At 38.1% G+C, this 25,864-nt stretch overlaps 1 protein-coding gene and 1 non-coding gene across 2 annotated transcripts; one reads left to right on the top strand and one right to left on the bottom strand.

Annotated features, from left to right (window-relative positions):
- The first annotated feature begins 6,910 nt into the window (after positions 1–6,910).
- LOC114398777 lies at positions 6,911–7,738 on the top strand. The gene is made up of 2 exons (XM_028360926.1): positions 6,911–6,994; positions 7,079–7,738. Exons 1-2 carry the CDS (start codon positions 6,911–6,913, stop codon positions 7,736–7,738), a joined length of 744 nt encoding a protein of 247 aa, XP_028216727.1.
- Positions 7,739–23,615: 15,877 nt separating this feature from the next.
- LOC114400967 lies at positions 23,616–23,718 on the bottom strand. Its single transcript, XR_003664089.1, has one exon. It is a non-coding gene; the product is annotated as a U6 spliceosomal RNA (small nuclear RNA).
- Positions 23,719–25,864: the final 2,146 nt, after the last annotated feature.

Raw genomic sequence — 25,864 nt, 5'->3', positions numbered from 1 at the left:
AGATAATGGCAACATAGACAAAAAGGACGAAAATAGGTAATGGAGTAAAAGAGTATGGACATTGACCAGTCAAATATTTGTTTAAGGATGAAAACTCAATTTCAAAAAGTTCACGACTAAAAATTTAGTAAATTCTTATTTTTTTTTCTTCTTTCTTCCTCTCCCTTTTCCCTCATCTATTCTAATAACAGTGATACCCTCTCCCTTCTCCCTTACTGCAATGGCACCCTATCCCTTTCAAACCACCAAAATTCCACATCCAAGAATTTCAAAATCGCTACATATCATTCATAACTCCCTTGGAGATTTTACATAACATCATTAAAACCGAAGCAGGTATGGGACAACCTTTGACAATTGACATTAAACTAGAATCAAATAAACCAACAGCCCCACTTAAACAAAAAAAGAAGGAAAACGGGGACAAAGATCCAAATTGAAAACACAACCTCTTATAAACAACTTGGAACATTAAGAAAAATGCATCCTTAACAAGCAAGTGAAAATAGAAGAATCAATTGAAAAGGGAGAAAAGCGTTGAGTGCATCATCATTGAACACCTTGACTCCATTAATGACCCTTTGCCAGAGACGCTAGTGCCGCTGGCGTAGCTAGTGAAGCTATCATCATGGCCAATGCTGCCGCCACTGTATTGACGAAAATCGTTCACTAGTTTTTGAAGATGTTAGTGGTGTAGTTTTTGAAGGATGCTAGTATAGAGCAATAAGAAGAAGAGAAAGGAATAACGAGAAGAGAGAGAAGACACAAAGAAAACTTTCTTGTTACTTGCACTTTTAAAAGCTTACAAGGTGTCTTTATATATAACACTAATGAGACACAAGTTTTACAAACCAAGTGATGTGGGACAAAGGAACTAAGACCACAAAACTCTAACAATTCTCCCAGTTGGGGTCTAAGTTACAAACTCTAGTAGCTCCTTGTAAGCAATGAGTTCATTGACTCTTTACCTAATGTAGCGCCTTCAACTTTAATTATCCTCGAAGGCTGACTGAGGCAATGCAAAGCCTCAGCTTGTCATTTGTAACAGCTTTAGTCAACATATCTGTTGGATTCTCTGATCCTAAGATCTTCAGCAAAGATAAGTCTCCATCATTTATCAACTCCCTGATAAAATGGTATCTTAATTGAATATGCTTGCATCTAGAATGGAAGTCTGGATTCTTAGCAAGACTTATAGCACTTTGAATGTCATTGAACATTGAAGCATTATCTTGTTCTTTCCCTAATACATTGAGAAAATTCTTTAGCCAAATCATCTCCTTAGCTGCTTCTGAGATAGCTATGTACTCGGCTTCCATGGTTGAGAGAGCAACTCTATGTTGAAGTTTAGACTTCCAACTCACAGTAGTACCTCTCAAAGTAAAAATGTAGCCTTTCTCAAGCACAAACACATCCCTAAAGTACCCTTTAGATATCTGAGTATCCACTTTACGCCTTCCTAATGCTCTTTTGCTGAATTTGATAGGAACCTACTGACAACTCCCACTGCATGTGCTATGTCAGGTCTGGTACACACCATAGCATACATCAAACTCCCGACTGCTAATGCATATGGTACTCTTGACATGTAACATTTTTCTTCATCTGTCTGTAAAGATTGCTTCTTTGAAAACTTCAAATGAGATCCCAAAAGGGTATTCCTGGTCTTAGAATCTTCAAGGTAAAACTTGTAAAGCAACTTCTGTATATATTTCTCCTGAGACAACTTCAAAATTCCTTCTAATCTGTTTCTAAGAATTCTCATACCAATGATTTTTTTAGATGGACCAAGATCCTTCATTTCAAAGTTTTCTGCCAACTGCTGCTTCAACCTGTTAATCTCTGTCATACTATATCCTGCAATCAACATGTTATCAACATACATGGCAAGGATAACATAGCTATTAGTATATTTCTTAACGTAGCATCAATGGTCCATGTCACATCTGTTGAATCCTGAGTTGCTCATAAACTCATTAAACTTCTTGTACCACTGCCTCGATGCTTGTTTCAAGCTATATAAACTTTTATGAAGCTTGCACACAAGATTCTCCTTGCCAGGCACTTCAAAACCTTCTGGTTGGATCATATAAATGTCTTCCTCTAAATCCTCGTGCAAGAATGTATTTTTAACATCTAACTGCTCCAAGTGAAGATTCTCTATAGCTGCAATACTCAGAATAGCTCTGATTGTAGTCATCTTTACAACTGGAGAGAAGATCTCTATGAAATCAATTCCTTGTTTCTGCTAAAACCCTTTCACCACAAGTCTCGCCTTGTATCTTCTTCTACCGTCAAATTCTTCCTTTAGCCTATAGACCCACTTATTCTGTAAATCTTTCTTTCCTTATGGCAATTTAATTAAAGACCACGTCTTATTCTTCTGAAGGGATGTCATCTCATCTTTCATTGCTAGCTCCCACTCAATAGAGTCATTCCCCTATGTAGCCTCACTGAAACATTCTAGCTCACCAGCATCAGTTAACAACAAATAATGCAATGAAGAGGAATACCTATCTGGTGGTATTAAAATTCTGCTAGATCTTCTTGGAGGAGTTGATGATTCTGGTTATGACTCAAACTCTACGCCTGTACTCTGATTTTTATTGGCTACATCACTTTCTGAAATTTCTTCAAGTGTTGCTTACTCAAAAATTTCTGACAGTTTACCTGCACATGTAGATTCTGTAGAAAATTTGTCCTTATAGAATAAGTTCTCATTAAAAGTGACATTATTGCTTCTGATAACTTGTTTTGGTCATCCCAAAACCTGTAGTCATACATGTCAGATCCATAACCAATAAAATAACACTTCCTCGTCTTCAAATCCAATTTATTTTTACTATTAGAGTCTATCAGTATATATGAAACACAACAAAAAAAATTCTCAAATGTGAAAGTTTTACCTCCTTTCCAGACCATACTTCTTTGGGCAGCTGATAATTCAAAGGAACTGATGGTCCTCTATTGATGAGATATGTTGTGGTGTTTATTACTTCTGCCCAGAATGCTTTAGGCAAGCCAGATTAGATCCGCATACACCTCGCTCTCTCGTTTAAGGTTCTATTCATCATTTTTGCAACACTGTTTTGCTCAGGTGTTCCTGGTATTGTCTTAATCATTCTGATCACATGTTTTGAACAGAAGTCCTTAAACTCTTGACTATCATACTCCCGACCATTGTCAAATTTTAGACTTTTAACCTTTAGAACTATCTGATTTTCAACTTTTGTTTTCCACCTTTTAAACACAGAAAACACATTAGATTTATTTTTAAGAAAATAAGCCTATACCTTTCTGGTAGAGTCATCAATAAAGGTGACATAATAGCATGAGTTTCCAACAAATTTTACTGGGGTTGGCCCCCAAACATCTGTGTGCACCAATTCTAGCTATTCAACTTTAGGAGTCTTCCCTGCCCTTGAGAAGCTAACCTTTTTTTGCTTTTCAAAGATACAATGTTCACAAACACCAACATCAACATGCTTCAGGCTTGATAGCTTACCCTTTGTCACCAGAAGCTTCATTCCTTTTTCACTCATGTGTCCAAGTCCTTGATGCCATAGGGTTGAATTATTGACAGCCTCAGTAACTGCTACCATATCCTCATTTGCAATCATGTAAAGAGATCCTCGCTTATTTCCACGAGCCACAACGAAATTGCCTTTTGTTACCTTCCAAACTCCATCTCCAAAAGTGGTGTAATGCCCCTCATCATACAATTGCCCTATAGATATTAAATTTCTCTTTAAGGCAGGAATATGTCTGACAATGTGCAATGTCCATAGGGATCCACTGGAGGTCTTGATGTCAATATCACCTCTTCCGACAATGTCAAGAGATTTTCCATTTGCAAGGTAAACTTTCCCAAACCTTCCAGAAATATAGTTAGACAATAAATCTTAAGAGGGAGTGGTGTGGAAAGACGCACCTGAGTCCATAACCCATGAATCAACAGGACTATCCGAACTGCAAATTAATGCATCATCAAATTCATCAATTGTTGCATTTGTGTTAGTCGTTATTCATGATTAGCGCCTTACCTCCAATTTATGGTTCTTTTTGTAGGAATTGTACATATTTTTATGTTTAGTGTGATTTTATAGAGTAGATACTCTCATTCTGTGAATTAATGTTGAATCCGACTCAGTTTCAGGCCAAAGAAGAGAAGCTTCAAGTAGCTGATGACTCACTTAGCGAGGCAGATCCGCTCAGTGAGTGGCATCTGCTTAGTGAGGCATACAACTCGCTTAGCGGGTCGAGAAACCCTAGAAGAGGATAAGTCAGAGATGTGCTCGCCCCATGCACAGCCAGCCCGCCCAGCGAGGACGTTGTCTCTTTTTGCGCTTAGCGCACCTAGTCTCGCTAAGCCAAAATCCACTTACTCTCGTTTAGCGAGCCAGTCTCGCTAAGCGAGCCTTTGAAAGCTGAAGAGTCCAAGAGCCTTTATAAGACTGAGGTTGGCAAAATTTTAGAAGAGAGCACATTTTTGGAAGAACTGAAGACAGAAAGAAAGCAGCTGAGAGAGCTTAGATTAGAAGTGAGTGAAGTCTAGGGTTTAGAGGTTGTAGGAGACATCCTCAACCATCCTTTGCCATTTTCTTTCATTCAAAATTATTCCTTCCCTGTATTGAGAGATTGCATTACTTGTAATGGAAGGCTAAGCCTCTTTGTTGGGGAGTTCTGCTGAAAACCTTAATGTAACATTCTTCCATTATCTATTTAATGTTATTTTTATGTGTTCATTGCTTCTATCTATGCTTATTTTACATGCTTGTGGCTTGATCACCCATTTGTATGTATAGTTAGGATTTTTAGCATTGGGAAATGCTTTAAACCTTAGAACTTGGTAGAGCAAGCTAGAAATCTGTATATCTAGGAATGGAGTGCAGGGATCTAGTTCATATTATGTTGTAGGCTTAATGCAACTCTTTTAGACTAAGTTTGTTAATGGATCAAGGACGAAGTTTAAAGAGAGTTAGGCTCATTTAGAGGAATCTTGGTTTGAGTAACTTCTCAGCATAAGAACACTATGATAATGTTAAATAGAGGGAAAATACACATTAAACATCAAGAGAAATTCAGTAGAACTACTCAACGCTTTTTACTTGATAGTTTTCACCTTCATAAGTTAGATATTTAGTTTATGCTCAAATAGATTTTAGTCCAGAAGCCAACTTGATATTTGCTCTGCTTTTAATCCATATAAATGTTTGCATACTGAATGTGCAATGTCTGAGTGAAACAAATTCCTTGAGGATACGATACTCGGTCTTACCATTTTATATTACTTGAGCGACTCGATACACTTGCCGACCAGCGAACCAACAAGTTTTTGGCGTCGTTGCTGGGGATTTTATTTCCACTTAGATATTATAATTCAGTTTGAAAACATTTATTCTTTATTCTTTAATAAATTTTGTGAATATGTAGTTAGAATTCAATTTTTTTCTCTTGACTTGGTTAACTGTTGTTCTGTTTAGTGCTTCTTGTATGCGAGGTAATTCTTCAGCAGGGAATTTAGCTCCACTAGATTTGGAGATTGAAGCTACTTGCAGGAGAAACAATGTAGAAAGGAGGAGAAAAGGTTTGCAAGAGGGAATCCGAAGTTGGTGCGTCTGAAGCACACATTATGGTGAAAGATCAACCATAGAGGGTTACTCTTGAGGACTATTCTAGCTCTATCGTGCCGCAATTTTTCACAAGCATTGTGCGGCCGGAAGTTCAAGCTCATAACATCACATATCCTCATTCCTTGATCCAGCTAATTCAAGGAAATTTGTTTCATGGTTTGCCAAATGAAGACCCTTATGCACACCTTGCAACATACATAGAAATCTGTAATACAGTGAAAATTGCATGGGTGCCAGAAAATGCAGTGAGGCTCAGCTTGTTTTCTTTTTCTTTGGTTGGAGAAGCAAAGAGGTGGCTGCTTTTTTTCAAAGGGAACAACTTAAAGACATGGGAAGAAGTAGTAAAGAAATTTCTAAAGAAGTACTTCCCAAAATCAAAAACAGTCGAAGGCAAGGCAACTATTTCCTCATTCCATTAGTTTCCAGATGAATCCTTGAGTGAAGCACATGAAAGATTCCGTAGCTTGCTACGAAAGACACTGACTCATGGATTCTCCGAGCCCATTCAGCTCAACATTTTCATTGATGGTTTGAGACCACAGTCCAAACAATTGTTGGATGCTTCTGCTAGGGGAAATATTAAGTTAAAGACCTCTGAAGAAGCAATGGAACTTATTGAGAATATGGCTGCTAGTGATCATGTTATTTTGTGTGATAGAACTCATGTTCCCACCAAAAGAAGCCTGTTAGAGCTTTCTTCACAAGATGCACTGTTGGCACAAAACAAGCTGCTAGCTAAGCAGCTAGAATCACTCACAGAGACACTTAGCAAGCTGCCAACAGAGTTAAAAGTGGCTCAACCTTCCCATTCAGCAGTTATGCAGGTTGGAGGTTGCAGTATATGTGGAAGAGCACATAAATCTAGTTGTTTCATACCCCTAGATGATGCTGCAAAGGAAGTGAATTATATGGGGAATCAAAACAGACAAGGATTCCATGAAGGCGGTTTTTCATGTTACCAGCAAGGTGCAAATTTCAATCAAAATCAGGGGCAAGGATGGAGGTCACATCCAGGGAATCAGTTCAATAAAGACCAAGGAGGACCATCCAACAGACCTCAGAATCAAGGGCCTAGCTTGTACAAGAGGACCACTAAGCTAGAAGAGACTTTGGCTCCATTCATGCAAGTTTCAATGTCCAACCATAAGAGCACTAAGTCAACTATCAAGAACCCGAAGATTTAAGTGGGACAGCTAGCTAAGCAAATAGCTGAGAATTCTTCTAGAGGTTTTGGAGCTAATACAGAGAAAAATCCCAAAGAAGAATGTAAGGCTGTCATGACTAGAAGCAAGATGGAGACCATGGTGGAAGATAAGAGTAGGACTAGTGGGGAAAAGGAGTTAGAAGCTAAGGGAGAAAAAGTAAAGGAGGAAGATCAGATGAGGGAGAAAAAAAATAAGTGAAGAGGAAGAAGAAAAGAATGAGAAAAATGAAAAAAAAATGAGGAAGAGAAGAAGACTCGAAGTGAGTTGGCCAGGGAAAAGAAGAAGGAGGTTGTTCCATGTACAGGGAAGGAAGCACCATATCCCTTGGTGCCATCTAAGAAGGACAAGGAACGACACTTTGCTCGTTTCCTTGATATCTTCAAGAAATTGGAGATAACTGTCCCATTTGGAGAAGCCATGCAACGGACGTCACTCTACTCCAAATTTCTCAAAGATCTGCTGACCAAGAAGGGCAAATCCATCCAGAGCGATAATATTCTGGTGGAGGGAAATTGTAGTACTGCTATTCAGAGGATACTTCCACCAAAATACAAGGATCCAGGGAATGTCACAATCCCTTGCTTAATTAGTGTTGTGTCAGTTGGAAAAGCCCTTTTTGACTTAGGGGCTAGCATTAATTTGATGCCTCTATCCATGTGCAGAAGGATTGAAGAGCTGGAAATCATGCCAACAAGAATGACATTGCAGCTGGCGGATTGCTCAATTACAAGGCCATATGGTGTAGTGGAGGATGTCCTGGTCAAAGTGCGTCAATTTACTTTCCCTGTAGATTTCGTGATAATTGGCATTGAAGAGGACTCTGAAATCCCGCTGATTTTAGGCCGTCCGTTCATGTTAACAGCCAACTGTGTGGTTGATATGGGGAAAGATAATCTTTAAATGAGTGTGGATGACTAGAAGGTTACATTCAATTTGTTTGAAGCCATGAAGCATCCAAGTGACCACAAGACCTGTTTTAAGGTAGACATGGTAGCTAGAGCCATGGTGCTGTAGTCCCCATTGGAAAAAGCATTGACTAATACTATGTAGTGTATGACAATGGAGGAAGAAAAAGAATTGCAGAACTGTTTGGAAGAATTAAAAGGTTTAGAAGAAAGTCCTTCTGAAAAAGTTGTATTTGAAGAATTGAAGAAGGACATTCTGGCAAAAAAGGCCAAAGTGGAGTTAAAAACTCTTCTAGAGCATTTGAAGTATGTGTTCTTGGGAGAAAATGAAGCAAGTCCAATGATCATCAACAATTCTTTAAGAAAGGAGGAGGAATCTCAGTTAGTGGAAGTTCTGAAGAAACACAAGGCAGCTATTGGATGGCACATTTCTGATCTCAAAGGAATCAACCCTTCTTGCTGCATGCATAAGATCAACATGGAAGTTGATTATAAGCCTGTAAGACAACCGCAAAGAAGATTGAATTTGGTTATGAAGGAAGAAGTGTGGAAGGAAGTACTTAAATTGCTAGAAACATGTCTCATTTATCTTATTTCAGACAGTGCATGGGTTTGCCCTATACAGGTGGTTCCAAACAAAGGAGGCATGACGGTAATTCAAAATGAGAAGAATGATTTGATCCCCACAAGAACCGTCATTGGGTGGAGGATGTGTATCGATTATAGAAAATTGAATGATGCTACCAGAAAGGATCACTACCCACTTCCATTCATGGATCAAATGCTTGAAAGACTGGCTGGACAATCATTTTATTGCCTTTTAGATGGATACTCTGGCTACAATCAGATTGTTGTGGACCCAAATGATCAATAAAAGACAACATTCACTTGTCCTTTTGGTGTGTTTGCTTATAGACGAATGCCCTTTGGTCTTTGCAACGCTCCTGTAACTTTTTAGAGATGCATGATGGTAATATTTGCTGACATGGTGGAGAAATGTATCAAAGTGTTTATGGATGACTTCTCTGTCTTTGGCTCATCTTTTGATTGTTGTCTAGCAAATCTAGAGCGAGTCTTGCAACGATGCGAAAAGACAAATTTTGTTCTTAATTGGGAAAAATGTCATTTAATGGTTCAAGAAGGAATTGTGTTGGGCCACAAAATCTCTATGAGGGGGATTGAAGTAGATAAAGCTAAAATTGATGTAATTGATAAGCTACCTCCTCCAGTGAATGTCAAGGGAGTGAGAAGCTTTTTAGGGAATGTTGGGTTCTACAAGCGGTTTATAAAAGACTTTTCAAAGATTGCCAAACCACTAAGTAATTTGCTCAATAAGGACGTTGTGTTTTTATTCGATGAAGAGTGTTTGAAGACATTCAACACTCTAAAGACCAATCTAGTGTCTGCACCCGTTAATACCGCACCAGATTGGAGCCAAGAATTTGAGCTCATGTGTGACACAAGTGATTATGCTGTAGGTGCTATATTGGGCCAAAGGAAAGGCAGAGTTTTCCATGCTATTTATTATGCCAGCAAAGTTTTAAATGATGCCCAGATGAATTATGCCACCACAAAGAAGGAAATGCTTGCAATTGTGTATGCTTTGGGAAAGTTCAGATCATACTTAGTGGGATCGAAAGTTATTGTTTACACTGATCATGCAACCATTAAGTATTTGCTGAATAAAGCTTACTCCAAGCCTATATTAATCAGGTGGATTTTATTACTTCAAGAATTTGACCTAGTGATCCAAGACAAGAAAGGATCTGAAAATCTTGTGGCTGGCCACTTGTCAAGATTAGTCAATGAAGAGGTGACTGTGAAGGAGCTAGAGATAAGAGATGAATTTCCTGATGAACCACTGTTTATGGTGAATGAAAGGCCATGGTTTGTTGATTTGGCCAACTTCAAGGCAGCTGGAATCATTCCAAAAGATTTGACTTGGCAGCAAAGGAAGAAATTCTTGCATGATGCCCGCTTTTATGTCTGGGATGACCCACATTTGTTCAAAATTGGTGCTGACAACCTTTTGCAAAGGTGTGTAACAAAGGAAGAAGCAAGGAGCATATTGTGGCATTGCTATAATTCACCATGCGGAGGTCATTACAGTGGAAACAAAACAGCAGCCAAAGTCCTCCAATCAAGATTCTTTTGGCCAACACTTATCAAAGATGCTCATGAACATGCCACCCAATGTGATCAATGTCAAAGAATAGGAGGAATCTCTAGAAGAAATGAAATGCCCTTGTAGAATGTAATGGAAGTGGAAGTCTTTGACTGTTAGGGAATTGACTTTGTAAGTCCTCTTCCTCCATCTTTTGGCAATGAATATATCCTTGTGGCTGTGGATTATGTCTCCAAATGGGTTGAAGCAGTGGCTGCCCCAAAGAATGATGCCAAAACTGTAGTGAAGTTCTTGAAGAAGAATATTTTTGCTCGCTTTGGGGTGCCAAGGGTCCTAATCAATGATGAGGCTCTCACTTTTGCAATAGTCAACTGTAGAAGGTGCTAGGCCATTATCATGTCACACACAAAGTAGCCTAATCAGTGATGGGGCTCTCACTTTTGCAACAGTTAACTGCAGAAGGTGCTAGGCCATTATCATGTCACACACAAAGTAGCCTCAAAATATCACCCACAAACAAATGGTCAAGCTGAAGTTTCCAACAGGGAACTAAAGAAGATCCTGGAGAAAATTATGGCCTCCACTCGGAAGGATTGGTCAAGCAAGCTGGATGATGCACTATGGGCTTACAGGACTGCCTTCAAAACCCCGATAGGCCTGTCTCCAATTCAAATGGTTTATGGCAAAGCTTGCCACTTGCCAGTAAAAAATGGAACATAAAGCATACTGGGCCTTGAAATTTTTTAATTTTGATGAGTCTCTATCATGGGAAAAGAGAAAGTTGCAACTCTTGGAGCTGGAAGAGATAAGATTGAATGCTTATGAGTCTTCAAGACTGTACAAAGAAAAAGTGAAAGCTTATCATGACAAGAAGCTGCTAAAGAAAGATTTTAGGCCAAACCAACAAGTTATGCTATTCAACTCAAGATTGAAGCTGTTTCCAGGCAAGTTAAAGTCTAAATGGTTTGGACCATTCACCATCAAGGATGTCAAGCCTTATGGAGCAGTGGAATTATTTGACCCTCGATCAGAAACTCCTGATAGAACATGGATAATGAATGGCCAGAGATTGAAGCTATAACATGGTGGGAACATTGAGAGATTAACCACCATTCTACAATTACAGGACCCTTAGAGGTAACATACATCAAGCTAGTGACATTAAAGAAGCGCTTACTGGGAGGCAACTAATATGAACCCTCATGGCACAAGGGCTGACTTAGGATCGTCTAAAATTAAACCTTGATGGAAAATGCGGAAATTGATTAAGGAAAGGATGACGAATAAGGTGGTTAATTTCGTGAGTCTTAATAAGGTGGTTCTTGACATAAAATGGAATAATGAGATGAGAAAACATAGGTTAAGTGGTGGCTGGACAGAAATATAGAAATGGCAAAAACTCAAGCTACAGGGCTCCAAATGAGGTGATTCCAAAACGAGGTGAAAGGTCTCGTCTTGAAATTCAATTTAGGCTCAAGAATCACTTAATTTGAGTGCGTAAAACGGGAGTTATGGTCACGAGATAATTCTGGGCAGAAGTGGATTTTCTGGAATTGTGGTTTGAAAGAACAAGGTTGAAGATGAAAGGAAGGAAAGAATCACTCTTTCCAGCGAGGGCAACACACAAAAGTTGTGAAAGTCCTTTGATACAGCCAAGGTGTTCTTGAATCACTCAAGAATTTAGGAGAATCACTCAAGTCTCACTAAGATAAAAGAGATAAACTCTAATTTTCTGAATAAAACTCAACCTATGTTTATTGATAAAATGGTTCAGCTTATATAGAAGCTTTACAACAGATTTTAGTAATGACCCACTAACCTAGAATTAAAATAACTTAATGTCATTAACCTAGGGAATTAAAAAAAACTTAATGGCTGAGTGTAACTGAAATTGTGGCAACCAAAAGTCACCCCCAACAGCCAACAAGTCAGCCACCATTTGATCTCCCAAAAGACTGATGCCTAGGTTGCCAATTGGGCCCTTATTACAACTTGAACTAAACCTTACTAAAGCCCTTTTAGTTGATTAACCCAAAACATATTTTTGGTCAGCCAACTTTACAAGGATTGGGCCATTATTTAGACAAACTAAACACTCTAAAATTGAGACAAAGTGGTGTCATTTAGTCCTCCTCCATTTGGGCCATGATACAACTCACAACCTTGGACTTTTCTCCTTGAAACTTGGGCTTGTATTCAAATAGTATGGACAACACTTGTTGAAGAGCTTCCTTGGCTTTCCTTGCTCTAGCCCTTGTTATAGGCCTTCCAAGTCCTTCAAGTGGATCCTTGCCCTTGCTCTTGGTCATGTCCTCATCAGCAACCCAGCTTTTTCTTTATTTTCTCAATCATTATTTTCTGTTCATCATTGCATATAGTTAGGTTTCAACTTATTCGAGATTGCTAGAGTAAGATAGTCAGCATGTTTTGTATGATAGAGGGGTTGGCAAAAGCTTCACTGAAGCATTGGATGAGGAAAGAACTTAGAAAAATTTCCAGTCATCCACTCGCTCAGCTCGCCTCATGCGCTAAGCGAGACGTACCCTATGCGCTGAGCGAGTAGCATCTATCGCTAACCGCTCCAACCCCCACCCATTGGCTGAAGGGGTCTCGCTAAGCGAGACAATTGCGCTAAGCCCAAAAACCTCTCTGAAATTGCATTTAATGGAATAGGTATAAGCGAGCCAGCTCACTGAGTGTGACATAGCGTCTCGCTAAGCGCATATAGCTCTCTGCCTGGACCCCATGTCAATTGAGCTAAGCGGGTCATACCTGCTAAGCCCAAAACTCTCTCTGGAATGGCATAGCGCTAAGCAAGACCATCACGCTAAGCGCGACCCCATTACTTCATCTTGAGGCATTTAATCCGCTAAGTTGGCCATGTCCCGCTTAGCGGAAGTTGCAGACCAATCAAAGCTGCATAACTCACAAAGCGCGCACCTGTGCATTGAGCCCAAAACCTTCTCGGGTTTTCTAATTTCTGAATTGGGCTAAGCAAGCCTGTCCCGCTAAGTGCACGAGTTAAAATCCTGAAAAATTCAAATGTCACTGAGTGCTCGCTTAGCGAGTCACCCGCGCTAAGCGAGTCAATCGAAACTGCCAAAAATAAAACATAACTACCTTAGGCAATTACTTTTGCACAAACATAAAACCTCCACACTTTTATTCCTTGCAATCTTTGGCATTTTCACTGCACTATGCTTACATTTTCTGCTTCACTGCTTCTTGCTTTTGAATTCTCTCACTTCTCTGCAATCCAAGTAAGTACCAATTTCTTCCTTTTTAATTTCAATTTTGAACCCTAGGGTAGAAGACACTTTACTTTCTTTGTGATTTTTGATTCTGTGTTGTTGTTGTTGAGTAGTTAGTTGTTTGATTGTATGTTGTTAGGGCTTCAGTTTAGCATATAATGTAGGTTGATTGTAGGGGCTTTGCTTAGATTTCCTATGTCTAAAAGTGGCTAGGGAGTTGAGGCTTCGAAGCCCCAATTTTTTCTGGAAATTTCGATGTACTCGCTAAACGAGCCTGCTCGCTAAGCAAGTTCATCTGTTTTGGATGAGTTTCTGGGTTTTCAGATGAACACGCTAAGCGGGCCTTGCCCTGCTAAGTGAGTTCATCATTTTTGTTTAAATTTATGCATATATGCATGAAATCGCTAAGCCACTGCACAACGGCTTAGCGAGCATTTATATTTCAAGTTTTTAATTTCAGAGTTCGTATCAACTCGCTAAGCCGGCATGATGCGCTTAGCGAGTTAGTTTAGTTAGGTCTGAGTCATAGAGGCTTTTGGCATTCTAGTTGCGGCTAAGAGAGCCACGCTCGCTAAGCCATCATGCCTCTGAAGTCTGAATAAGCTTGGGTTAAGCGAGTTTGTCTCGCTAAGCTTAAGGCAATTTAGTTTTGCTGAATTTTGTTCATACGCTAAACGAGTCATGCTCGTTAAGCGCAATTTCTTTTCTATTTTAGAATTGGGCTTAGTGAGCCTGCTCGCTAAGCCATTTATGTTCCAGTAGTTAAGTCGCACTAAGCGCCCACTGGCACTAAGCCCATTTAGTGTGTCGCGCTAAGCGAGTCTGTCTCACTAAGCGCAATTAGCTCTCTGTTGAAGAATAAGGCTTAGCGAGCCATGCTCACTTAGCCACTGTGTTGTTTCAGCTAAGCGAAGGTGTCTCACTTAGCCAGAGTCTATATTTTTCAGTAGTCGTGCTAAGCGTGCCCTACGCGCTAAGCGTATCATGTTATTTTCTGAAGGCGTGCTAAGCGAGTCTATCTCGCTAAGCACCCAGTCCTTTTTTCTGTTTTATTTTTCTAATTTCAGTATTCAATAAAACCTATCTAACTTTCTTTCTTGTGATTCTTTTGATGCAGATGGCCTCCAGAAAGAGGAAATTATCCACATCCCGACCTCATGTACCCTATGATATGACTAGATTTGTTTCTGAGGTCGCTTGGGAGATGTACAAGCAGCACGTACATTCCAGGAATATCCTCCCCGAGTGGAATGTGGATTTGTACATGACACAGTATGACGAGTTCTAGAAGGAGCTTGAAAGGAGGTGGTGGCATAAAGCCTTGACCAGGCATCCTAATGGTCGCATTGATGTGGCCCTGGTCAAGGAATTTTATGCCAACTTGTTTGATCTTGAAGACAAGTCCCCCAGGCAAGTCAGAGTGTGGGGCAAGCTTATAAAGTTTGATGCTGAGATGCTTAACACATTCTTGGAGGCCCCAGTGGTTTTGGAGCCAGGGGAGCGGTACTCCACATATTCCAAATTCTGCCATGCTCATCCAGACCCACAGGAGCTTGCATCCAAGCTATGCATCCTAGGGCGAGGATTCATTCTGAACACTGAGGGTGCACCTTGGAAGCTTCTGAGGAAGGACCTCACTACATTAGCTCAGACCTGGAGCGTCTTGTCTTAGTCTAACCTCGCCCCCACCTCTCATATGTCTGATCTTAATATGGACAGGGCGAGGTTAGTGTATGGGTTGGTGATGAAGATGGACATGGACTTAGGCTCCATCATCTCAAGCCGGATCTCACAGATGGCCTAGTCCAACTCCTCTCAGCTTGGCTTCCCTGCTTTGATCACTGCCTTGTGCATAGCCAGAGGAGTAGTCTCTGACTTTCTCACATTTGAGTCTCTGAGCCCTACAATTAATTTGGCATATATCCAGAAGAACTGTTGGAACCCGGATGATCCCACAATCACCTTTCCGAGGACCCGCAAGACTCGGGCTCGGGGACCCTCTGATATCTCTACCTCTGCTCCAGCTTCTACCTCAGCACCAGCACCACCACTAGCTCCTATTCCTGCACCTCTAGCACTCACAGCACCCTCCAGCCCCTTCGCTCAGAGCTCAGACGTCTTGGTGTCGATGCAGCAGAGCCTTCACCATGGCTTATGCCTGGTGATGTAGAGCATTCACGACTTGGCTCAGCATCAGCCCATCATCAGCATGGAGGATTTCATGGCCCAGGTGGCCTGGCCAGGAGTCCAGCCTTCTCCTGCGAGGGTGAGGCTCCTACAGCCCAGGAGCTGCAGCCAGAGCCGGAGGCGACAGCGGAGGAGACTCTAGAGGTTACGCCTACCGCCACGCCTTTAGAGGCCACTCGGAGGGAGACGGCACTACTGACACTGATTACTTCGCAGATATGGCAGCAGCGCAGAGCACCTAGGACCCTTGGCCCACATTAGCACAGGATATTCTGACGCTAGCTCAGGATGCCCCCTCCACTCCTCAGGATGATCTAGCACCGGCACAGGAGGATTGAAGACAGGATCTTATTTATTTTCTTGCAAATTCTATAGTTTTTGGAACAACTTATAGTTTTTTAAACTTTATGCAATGGTTTGATTTTTGAAACATGTTTTGGTTTAAATTTTTGGTGTTTGTTGATTGGTTTGAAATTGGATTGATTGCATGAATTAAGTGAATTGCGATGTTAGATCACATGCCTTGAATAAGTATGCGGTAGTTAGAAGAGAAAGAACATGAATTAAGGGCGAGAGTGAAATGTTAGTTTTTTTGACAGGTAAATAGTGAAGGAAATCATTGGCTATAACCCGGTGAGTTGTGTGAACTTAAATTATCAGAGAACGAATAGCATCAAGTATCGATTTTTGCATTAATCTCTGAATACTGAATGAGTGCATGATTTGGAAATGATGAAGGCCATGATTGATTGATTTAGCCACTTGGCCAAATAGCCTTACCCTAATCATGAATGATGAAACCCTTGCACCCATGTTGAGCTTGAATTGGATTGAATGAGTTGAACCCTAAGCCTGATTGAAATTATAATCTCCATTTACCTTTCCTTAGGTTATAAGAGAGCATTGTGGTTCAAGTCAAATTTGTCCCAAATTTGGGGGAGCGTATTGGGTGATGTTGATCGCAAGTAAGGTAAGCAACAACCACAGAAAATTGTATAAAGAAGCAGTAATCATAAAATAAAATAAAAAAGAGAAGAAAATGAAAATTTCAAGAATAAGTAAAGCTTTGTGTGTGTTGTTGCTTGAGCTAAGTGCCTTTTATACTTGTGGCATATCAATAGAAGCTGGGAATTAAAGGGAAAAAATGATCTAAGGATGAATGCTCTCCTAGAACCTAAGTTTTGCATCCTAGAAAAACCATGAATTGTTTGTAGCCCTGCCCCATTACAAGCCAAGAAAGTCCTTCAGATTCAATTTGTGTGTTTGTGATTGTATGGCATGAGATGATATGCAAAGGTTGAGACTTGTGTTGGTGGTTGATTTGAAGAATTACCTTAAACACTTGTGCTTTTGAGAGAAGCAGTGGCCGTGAGGATTGAGCTTGATGAACCTTCCTTGATACCTGTCTTATTTGCTAACTTATTTCATTTGTGTTGCTTAAGGAACATGTTCATATCTTTGAAATACTGTTTATCTTGTGAAGGGTTGTTAGTTGAAGTACTTCTAATTACCTCTGTTCATGCGATTGAATAATTTGGAACAAACACAATTTTGGTTAATCACTGTGAATTCTGTCACTTGAGGACAAGTAAATTGTTATTTCTTTGCTTGAGGACAAGTAAAACTGTAAATTTGGGGGAGTTTGTTAGTCGTTATTCATGAGTTAGTTTTATGTTGAATATTTGCAAGGAAATAGTGCCTTACCTCCAATTTATGGTTCTTTTTGTAGAAATTGTACATATTTTTATGTTTAGTGTGATTTTATAGAGTAGATACTCCCATTCTATTAATTAATGTTGAATCCGACTCAGTTTCAGGCCAAAGAAGAGAAGGTTCAAGTAATTGATGACTCGCTTAGCGAGGCAGATCCACTCAGCAAGTGGCATCCGCTTAGCGAGACATAAAACTCGCTTTGTGGGTTGGGAAACCCTAGAAGAGGATAAGTCAGAGATGTGCTCGCCCAGCGCGCAGCCAGCCCACCCAGCGAGGACGTTGTCTCTTCTTGCGCTTAGCGCGCCCAATCTCTCTAAGCCAAAATCCACTTACTCTCGCTTAGCGAGCCAATCTCGCTAAGCGAGCCTTTGGAAGCTAAAGAGTCCAAGAGCCTTTATAACACTAAGGTTGGCGGAATTTCAGAAGAAAACACATTTTTGGAAGAACTGAAGACAGAAAGAAAGCAGCTGAGAGAGCTTAGGTTAGAAGTGAGTGAAGTCTAGGGTTTAGAGGTTGTAGGAGATCCTCAACCATCCTTTGTCATTTTCTTTCATTCAAAACTATTCCTTCCCTGTATTGAGAAATTGCATTACTTGTAATGGAAGGCTAAGCCTCTTTGTTGGGGAGTTTTGCTGAAAACCTTAATGTAACATTCTTTCACTATCTATTTAATGTTATTTTTATGTATTCATTGCTTCTGTCTATGCTTATTTTACATGCTTGTGGCACCCATTTGTATGTATAGTTAGGGTTTTTAGCATTGGGAAATGCTTTAAAACCTTATAACTTGGTTGAGCAAGCTAGAAATCTGTATGTCTAGGAATGGAGTGCAAGGATCTAGTTCATATTATGTTGTAGGCTTAATGCAACTCTTTTAGACTAAGTTTGTTGAGGGATCAAGGATAAATTTTAAAGAGAGTTAGGCTCATTCACTAGAGGAATCTTGGTTTGAGTAACTTCTCAGCATAAGAACACTAGGATAATGTTAAATAGAGAAAAATACACATTAAACATCAAGAGAAATTCAGTAGAACTACCCAACGCTTTTTACTTGATAGTTTTCACCTTCATAAGTTAGATATTTAATTTATGTTTAAATAGATTTTAGTCCAGAAGCCAACTTGATATTTGTTCTGCTTTTAATCCATATAAATGTTTGCATACTGAATGTGCAATGTCTGAGTGAAACAAATTCCCTGAGGATACGATACTCGGCCTTACCGTTTTATATTACTTGAGCGACTCGATACACTTACCGACCAGCGAACCAACAATTTGCGGATTCATCATCATCGCGCTTCTTATTTTTGTGAGTCTTGTTCTTCTTTGGTGCCTTGCACTGATTAGCAAAGTGACCTCTCTTGTCACAATTTTAGCAGATAATGTCACTTCAAAATTTTGTCTGACCTTTCCCTCTTGACTTTGATCTGCCTCGACCATTCTGACCCTTCTGGGTAGTCATTCCTCTGCCTTCAGTATTCAATGCTGAATTGGAAACATGACTAGAAGATTCTCCTGAATCTCTCTTGTGAACATCTTTGCTTAAGATCAAGTCACAGATGTCACTAAACTTTAATGTGTTCTTCCTTGTAGAACTACTAACTGCAGTAATAGTTGTAGCCCGACTATCCGGTAGTGATGACAATAGAATCAATGTCTTCACCCCATCCTCAAATTTAATGTGCACTGACTCCAATTGGACAAGAATAGTATTAAATTCATTAATATGATTAGTTACAGAGATACCTTCTCCTATCTTGAGGTTGAACAACCGGCGCATCAAGTATATTTTGTTGGCTGCCAACGACTTCTCGTACATATCTGATAACGCCTTCATTAAGCCTATAGTAGTCTTCTCATTTACGATGTTGAACGTGACGTTCTTGGCTAATGTCAATATGATCACGCCAAGAGCCTGTCGATCTAGCAAGTTCCATTTTTCTTGCTTCATGTCGTCTGGCTTAGCCCCTGATAAGGGTTGATACAACTTCTTTTGATATAGATAATCCTCTATCTGCATCTTCCAAAAGCTAAAATCTCTGCCATCAAACTTCTCGATCTTTACCTTCCCCTCTTCTAATGCCATTGCTCCCACTACCTCCTTTAAACTGAGAAGGATCCTACTAATTCCGCTAAACTAAGAAAATCCTGTGGAGTAACCAAAAGCTCTGGATACAAGTTGTTAGTATAGAGGAATAAGAAGAAGAGAAAGGAATAAGGATAAGAAAAAGAAGACACAAAGAAAACTTTCTTGTTACTTGCACTTTTAAAATCTTACAAGGTGTCTCTATATATAACACTAATGAGACACAAGTTTTATAAACCAAGCGATGTGGGACAAAGGAACTAAGACCACAAAACTCTAACAATAAGGAGTCTATCATAGGTTGTTAGTACACAAAGTCAAGCTCAATGAGATCGAAGAGAGATCACCAGAGAGGAGGGTGGATGTGGCAAGGAAAAAAAATGTTGCTTCCGATAGCAACGACAAAGGCAATTGTTGGGAGGAGGTGAAGGATCCAGTGTGAAATGGCTACTATAGCAACATTAATCTAACGGTAAAAAATCATGGTTCATTTTGGACAACTTATGATATTGGTCCATGAATGCGGTGGCCAAAAAAGAAGTAACAATAAAATGTTTAACAAAAGTGACAGTAGCAAAGAGAGAGAGAGAGAAATCCGACACATCATTTAGGACACTTCCAGAATAACTCTAAATGTGAATGAAATCATCCCATCAAATGAGAGGCATATAGTAATATAGCATTAAAAGAGTAACAAAGCATGTAGAGAAATTAAAATTTCTACTCATCATCAATACATGCAATGAACACACAACACAAAGATGGAAGAAGAACAAGAGCTTGAGGGAAAATCCACTTGCTTTACCACCAACAACCTCAATATGAAGAGATTTTTTCACCTTAGACAACACTTCCAAATCCCAAGCAATTAGGACAAAATCCATGACAAGTGATTTCTCAGTCAATTAAGCTTTCCCAAACTTCAAATTGTTATCATAACATTGCATAGGTTTGACAGAGAGTTGGGACCAACAAATCGCTGATCGAACAAAAGTCTACAATATAATTAATGCCAAAATGAATAATACCTTAGTTTGAGCTCTGTATCAAGTCAAAGCTTCCCTTGATACACTATACCATCAAATGTTGATAACAATGTTACTAACAATTAATTATAGAAATTAAAAGTAGGATAAATCAGACAATATTAACCAAATAACAACAATGTTAGTTACAAAAATGCTTCGTTTCTCCCTGCTATTAACCGAAGAAAATAAGAGATTGTACAGTAAGAGGTGAAACATATTTGGGAAATACTCAAGAACTTGGTTTAAGTTAGGCCATGTTTGGTTTTTTTTTTATGGTATTCCAAACTCAATTTGGAGAGCAAACTTAGTTTCATGGCAAAGTACAATTGTACATTAAATTTTTTGCCTAAAAACTCAATTTTGTATAAAGCAAGATTTGGGTTGCTTTTGCAAACTCAGCCTACAAACTTAAAGTTTAACTCAAACTTAAGTTTTTAAACTTTAATCAAAACATGTACTTTGGTATTGTGATTTAGAATGAAACAAAAATACCTTTATTATATACATAATACGTTATAGAGTAACACTAGAAGTTCATTTTAACATTTTAACAAATAGCATATTCCCTAACAAAACATGTACAACAAAAATTCAGTTTATCACCTAAAGTAAGGGGTGTGCAAAAACCGATTTGGGAAAAAAGTTTAACCAAACCATGTAGCAAATATGCAAACTGGTTTGGTGAACCGATTCCACACCGAAATGGCGGTAGAAAACTGATTCTAAACTAAACTGATTCGAATGGGTTTTAAACTGGTTTTTAGAACCAAACCAATCCTTAACTGGTTTTTAAACTGCTTTTGTTTTTTATAATAAAAAAATAATGTTATAGAGGTTCAGTTAACCGGACCTCTTTTGTTGAAACAATTGGGTTAACCGAACCTCATTTGTATGAAGTGTAATTTTTTTCAAACCAGTACAGTCCAAATTTTTTTTTCCACACCCCTAATCTAAAGTGCTTGACCAACATATTAACACCAAACATGCACACACTCTGTTTAGATTCCACCAAAAGCAAAGAAAAAACATCTCTCAATCTATACGGAAGAAGAACTTCTTCGAAGCAGAACAAAGAAAGATTATGATATTTTGTATCTTTTCATATCTATTGAGACACAAGAATGGTTGGTGTAAACATAACTAGATACCTTTATTTCTTTAAATAGCCTTATAGTCCATGATTATTTTGATAGAAATTATGAGAAGATAAACTGAATTATGATAAACATCATACATGAACTTTTATGTTAAATTGTAAAGAATAAAAAAAAAAAAAAAAACTGTAACAGAAGCATATCAGTATCCATGAGTGATTATAAGAGGAAGAAATAGGTTGGCTCAATGATCTTCCAAGTCTCTAAACTGGTTTTTAGAACCAAACCAATCCTTAACTGGTTTTTAAACTGCTTTTGTTTTTTATAATAAAAAAATAATGTTATAGAGGTTCAGTTAACCGGACCTCTTTTGTTGAAACAATTGGGTTAACCGAACCTCATTTGTATGAAGTGTAATTTTTTTCAAACCAGTACAGTCCAAATTTTTTTTTCCACACCCCTAATCTAAAGTGCTTGACCAACATATTAACACCAAACATGCACACACTCTGTTTAGATTCCACCAAAAGCAAAGAAAAAACATCTCTCAATCTATACGGAAGAAGAACTTCTTCGAAGCAGAACAAAGAAAGATTATGATATTTTGTATCTTTTCATATCTATTGAGACACAAGAATGGTTGGTGTAAACATAACTAGATACCTTTATTTCTTTAAATAGCCTTATAGTCCATGATTATTTTGATAGAAATTATGAGAAGATAAACTGAATTATGATAAACATCATACATGAACTTTTATGTTAAATTGTAAAGAATAAAAAAAAAAAAAAAACTGTAACAGAAGCATATCAGTATCCATGAGTGATTATAAGAGGAAGAAATAGGTTGGCTCAATGATCTTCCAAGTCTCTATGCACAATTTCTCTTGATCTTCTCTAATGAGGGGATGTTAAAAAATAAAATTGATACATATGACTTGGGGACCATAACCTTTTTTTTTATAATAGTTAAGTATTCTTTCATAAAGAGTTGTGTTTTTTCATCCTCATACTCATTCAAGAAGAGTTATAACTATTAAATATTTTTTATTTCTATTTCGTTCATCATAATAACATAAATAAGACTTATAGTATCTATACATTATATATAGTTGACCACACCAAATGAAATGTTATATATCCCAATAAATTTATCCTTATAAGATCACTTTAATAAGAACAATAAAATCTTATAGATAAGATATAATATATGATTTAATATTACATGTAGACTCATGTATTAAAAATATCTAACATACACTCCTCTTCACTTTCCTTTTACGTAGAGGTATGCCATTTTCTTTTTAAACATTCGTTCCAGAAAATTGTCCATAGGAATGAGAAAACATGGCAATAGTGTACCCCATTGCCCAGAGACTCTTCGCTATGCGAAGGTATGGGGGAGGGATGTTGTACGCAGCCTTACCCTTGCATATGCAAAGAGGCTGTTTCCGAATTCGAACCCATGACCAACAAGTCACCAAGGCACAACTTTACCGCTGCACCAGGGCTCGCCCTCCTTTTGTTTACTTAAATGGACTCTTATTAAAACACAAAAATTAGATAAAAGGAATTAGTAAGCTTTCAAATGTACACAATTTTCAACTAAAAATGATAGAGGTAGCATACAATAGCTCAAACTTTTCTTCTCTATATGATGATCCAATTCATAAGATAGTTCTTTCAGGACCATGTTTGCCCTGCAGATATAAACAATAAACCCATTTTTCCTGCTTGTTCTACCTTGAAAAAATAATTAATTCAAGTATATAGCCTAAAGAATTAAAGATATACATAACTAGTTCAATTACCTCATAATCCACATTCCACAGGTATGAGTAGCCAAATAATAATCACTTCTGCACTTGTTGGATGTCATGAACTCCAGATGAAATTCTGTGAGCATTGGCATAACCTTTATGATGTCCAAAGTGGAAGCGATGTCACTTCAACTGGAAGTAAAATTGTAGATGGCCAGATACTAGACAACAAGCATAAAAACGACAATAATAAATTTTGACATACATAAAAAATGAACCTGAAAAATTTAAGACCGTGCTACCAGCATACATAGACAAACTGAATCAAGGTGACAAAACATTTAATTACATTAAAAATTTGTAAATTATGAAAACTTGTAACATGTGGTTCCTCATTTCAAAGATATGAACTAACGAGTAATGTCAACTTATCTTTGCAATGTAAAAAAGGACACTTCCCCAGTTCATCTAAGCCCCCTTGCTGATTCATTGCACATTATTTCTGCTCACTTCACAAGCAAAAATGAAAACACCTACAATAGGACCATACTGGTTTGAAATATGCCCCTAATAATCAGAACCATAGTGCGGAAAAGCAAAGACATCTATCTAAACGAGAAATTTCAAAAAAAATTTGGACCATTTCTCGATTTGTGCGTGTCATCCTTGCGCAGGGGCCATGCTAATCTTCTCTGTATCGTTCCAATTTTATCGGATGTCCCCGAAGGGACAATCTATGTTGTGGCACATTTCATTATAAACAAGAATACCGTGTTAGGTCTGGGCAATGTGGGACTCAGTTGGAAAACTCGCTGAAGGAGTAATGTTGAGTATATGCAGCTTCCACCGAAAGCAAACAAGAAGCATCGTCTCTCAATATGAACGGTGTACATTGTTGTCAAATTTGGCTAGAGAAAGATTCAATTATTTTAACATATTTTTCTGCACACAAGAATCGGTGTAGTAAGTAGTATCATCATGACTCTGCTCTGCATACTGCAGCCTAGTTTTGATTTGACATTTTACCATTTATTTTGTTCTATTATTAGTATCGATTATTATATTTTATTCCATACATTTTTCTGATTTTTCATAAGGAACTGAAATACTTCTGGCACATATGAAATAAATATCTCTCTGTAAATTAACTGAACCGATAATATTTCCTATTGATTTTTTAAAAAAAAAAGTTGTTATATCTTACTTTTTATAATGTTTTGTAGAAAACAAAAGCAAAAAAAAAAGTGTACAATAAAATAGATTATGATATAAAAATATTATATAAATAAAATAATTCTTAAATTTTATGCTTGACATGATTACGTATGCCATTTAGCCACGTTGAAATTTCAAAGAACACTCAACTATAAGTCAGAAGCTACTAAAATTTGAGTATAAATAAGTTTTAATTATAAACTAAGGCAAATTTTCCCATTGGAGATCTTTTTACAAACTATTTTTTAAAATGAGGTTGTTTGTAAAAATTTTTAATGGGGGGCTGTTTTGTACGAGAGTGCATGCATGGAAGAAGAAAATCGCCAGCCCTATTGGCGGGTTTGGGCTGGCGTCAACACGTGGCATGGGACTAGTCAGTCAAACTGGCGATTTGCAGGTAGCAGGGCTCCTCAGCTATTTCAGGGTTGCAGCTCAGCTTTTTCAGGGTTGCAGCAGGGTGGCAGCAGGAGCAGCAGTTGAATCGCAGGCTCCACTAGCGATTTGATGGAGGAAGAAATCGCAGACACCCTTGGCGATTTGAAATGAAAAATTAGAGATGTAAACCGTAGGATATTTTTAGGAAAAAATATTCAAGCAAGATGGATAAAATGATTGAATGTCTTAGGTGTTATTTATGATAAAAATGTATTACTCAAGTTTAAAGAAAAAAATATTAAGAATAAACTAGCTGGATTAGCTTTCTTGGTGGATAAAATATTAGATGAGTGAATAATAAAATTTATTTCAGACTCAAAATAATTATTTCAACTAAATAAAAATGATCCCACAAAAATTAATAAATAAAAATGATGCAACAAAAGAGTTAGAAGACTTACAAATATTTATAGAAGTATCAACATACAAGCATTGATAGACTCAACTATGTATTTTAGAGGCATAAACCATGAAGCATACAGGAAAGCATATTCCAGACTCAATAATTATTTCAAATAAATAAAAACGATCCCATATAAATTAATAAATAAAAATAATAGAGAAATTAATGATTGAGAGAAATTTAAAAACACTTACAACACTCACAAATTTTGGTACCAACACAACCATTTAGAGACTCACAAATTTTTAAAATTTTTAGAGCCACGAACACAAAACATTCAGAGACTCAGCAATTCTTTTTACCGGCACAAAGTATGAAGGATAAAGCATCACATGAATTTGCTTTTTAAAGGCACAACAAAGATAATTCAAATAAATAAAAAGGATATCACATAAATTAATAAATAAATTAATACAACATAAGAGAGAAATTACTGGAGAGAAATTTAAAAATACAACACTTGGACATATAATTCTTTACAGGCACCAAAAGCATTCACACAGGTTCACAATTTTTAGGCACAAAGCATTCCACGAATTTCATTTGCAAGGCACACAGCAACACATATCGCCAACGTAAGTGGCGATTTATGCTCCACAACTCGCCAGCCATGATGGCGACACCAGCATAGCCCGTGACGCCTGCGTCCTTTTGCGCCAAATCGTCAGAGGGACTGACGGATCCCCTTCCACCTGCATTTTTCAGGTACAAAACAACCCCCCATTGGAAAATCTTTACAAACAACCCCATTCTGGAAAATAGTTTGTAAAAAGATCCCCAATGGGAAAATTTGCCTATAAACTAACTTATAAACTATTAAATGA

Source organism: Glycine soja, chromosome 19 (assembly GCF_004193775.1).
Source record: "Glycine soja cultivar W05 chromosome 19, ASM419377v2, whole genome shotgun sequence".
NCBI lineage: Eukaryota > Viridiplantae > Streptophyta > Magnoliopsida > Fabales > Fabaceae > Glycine > Glycine soja.
The sequence above is the reverse complement of the archived record's forward strand: the minus strand, read 5'-3'. Positions and strand labels throughout refer to the sequence as shown.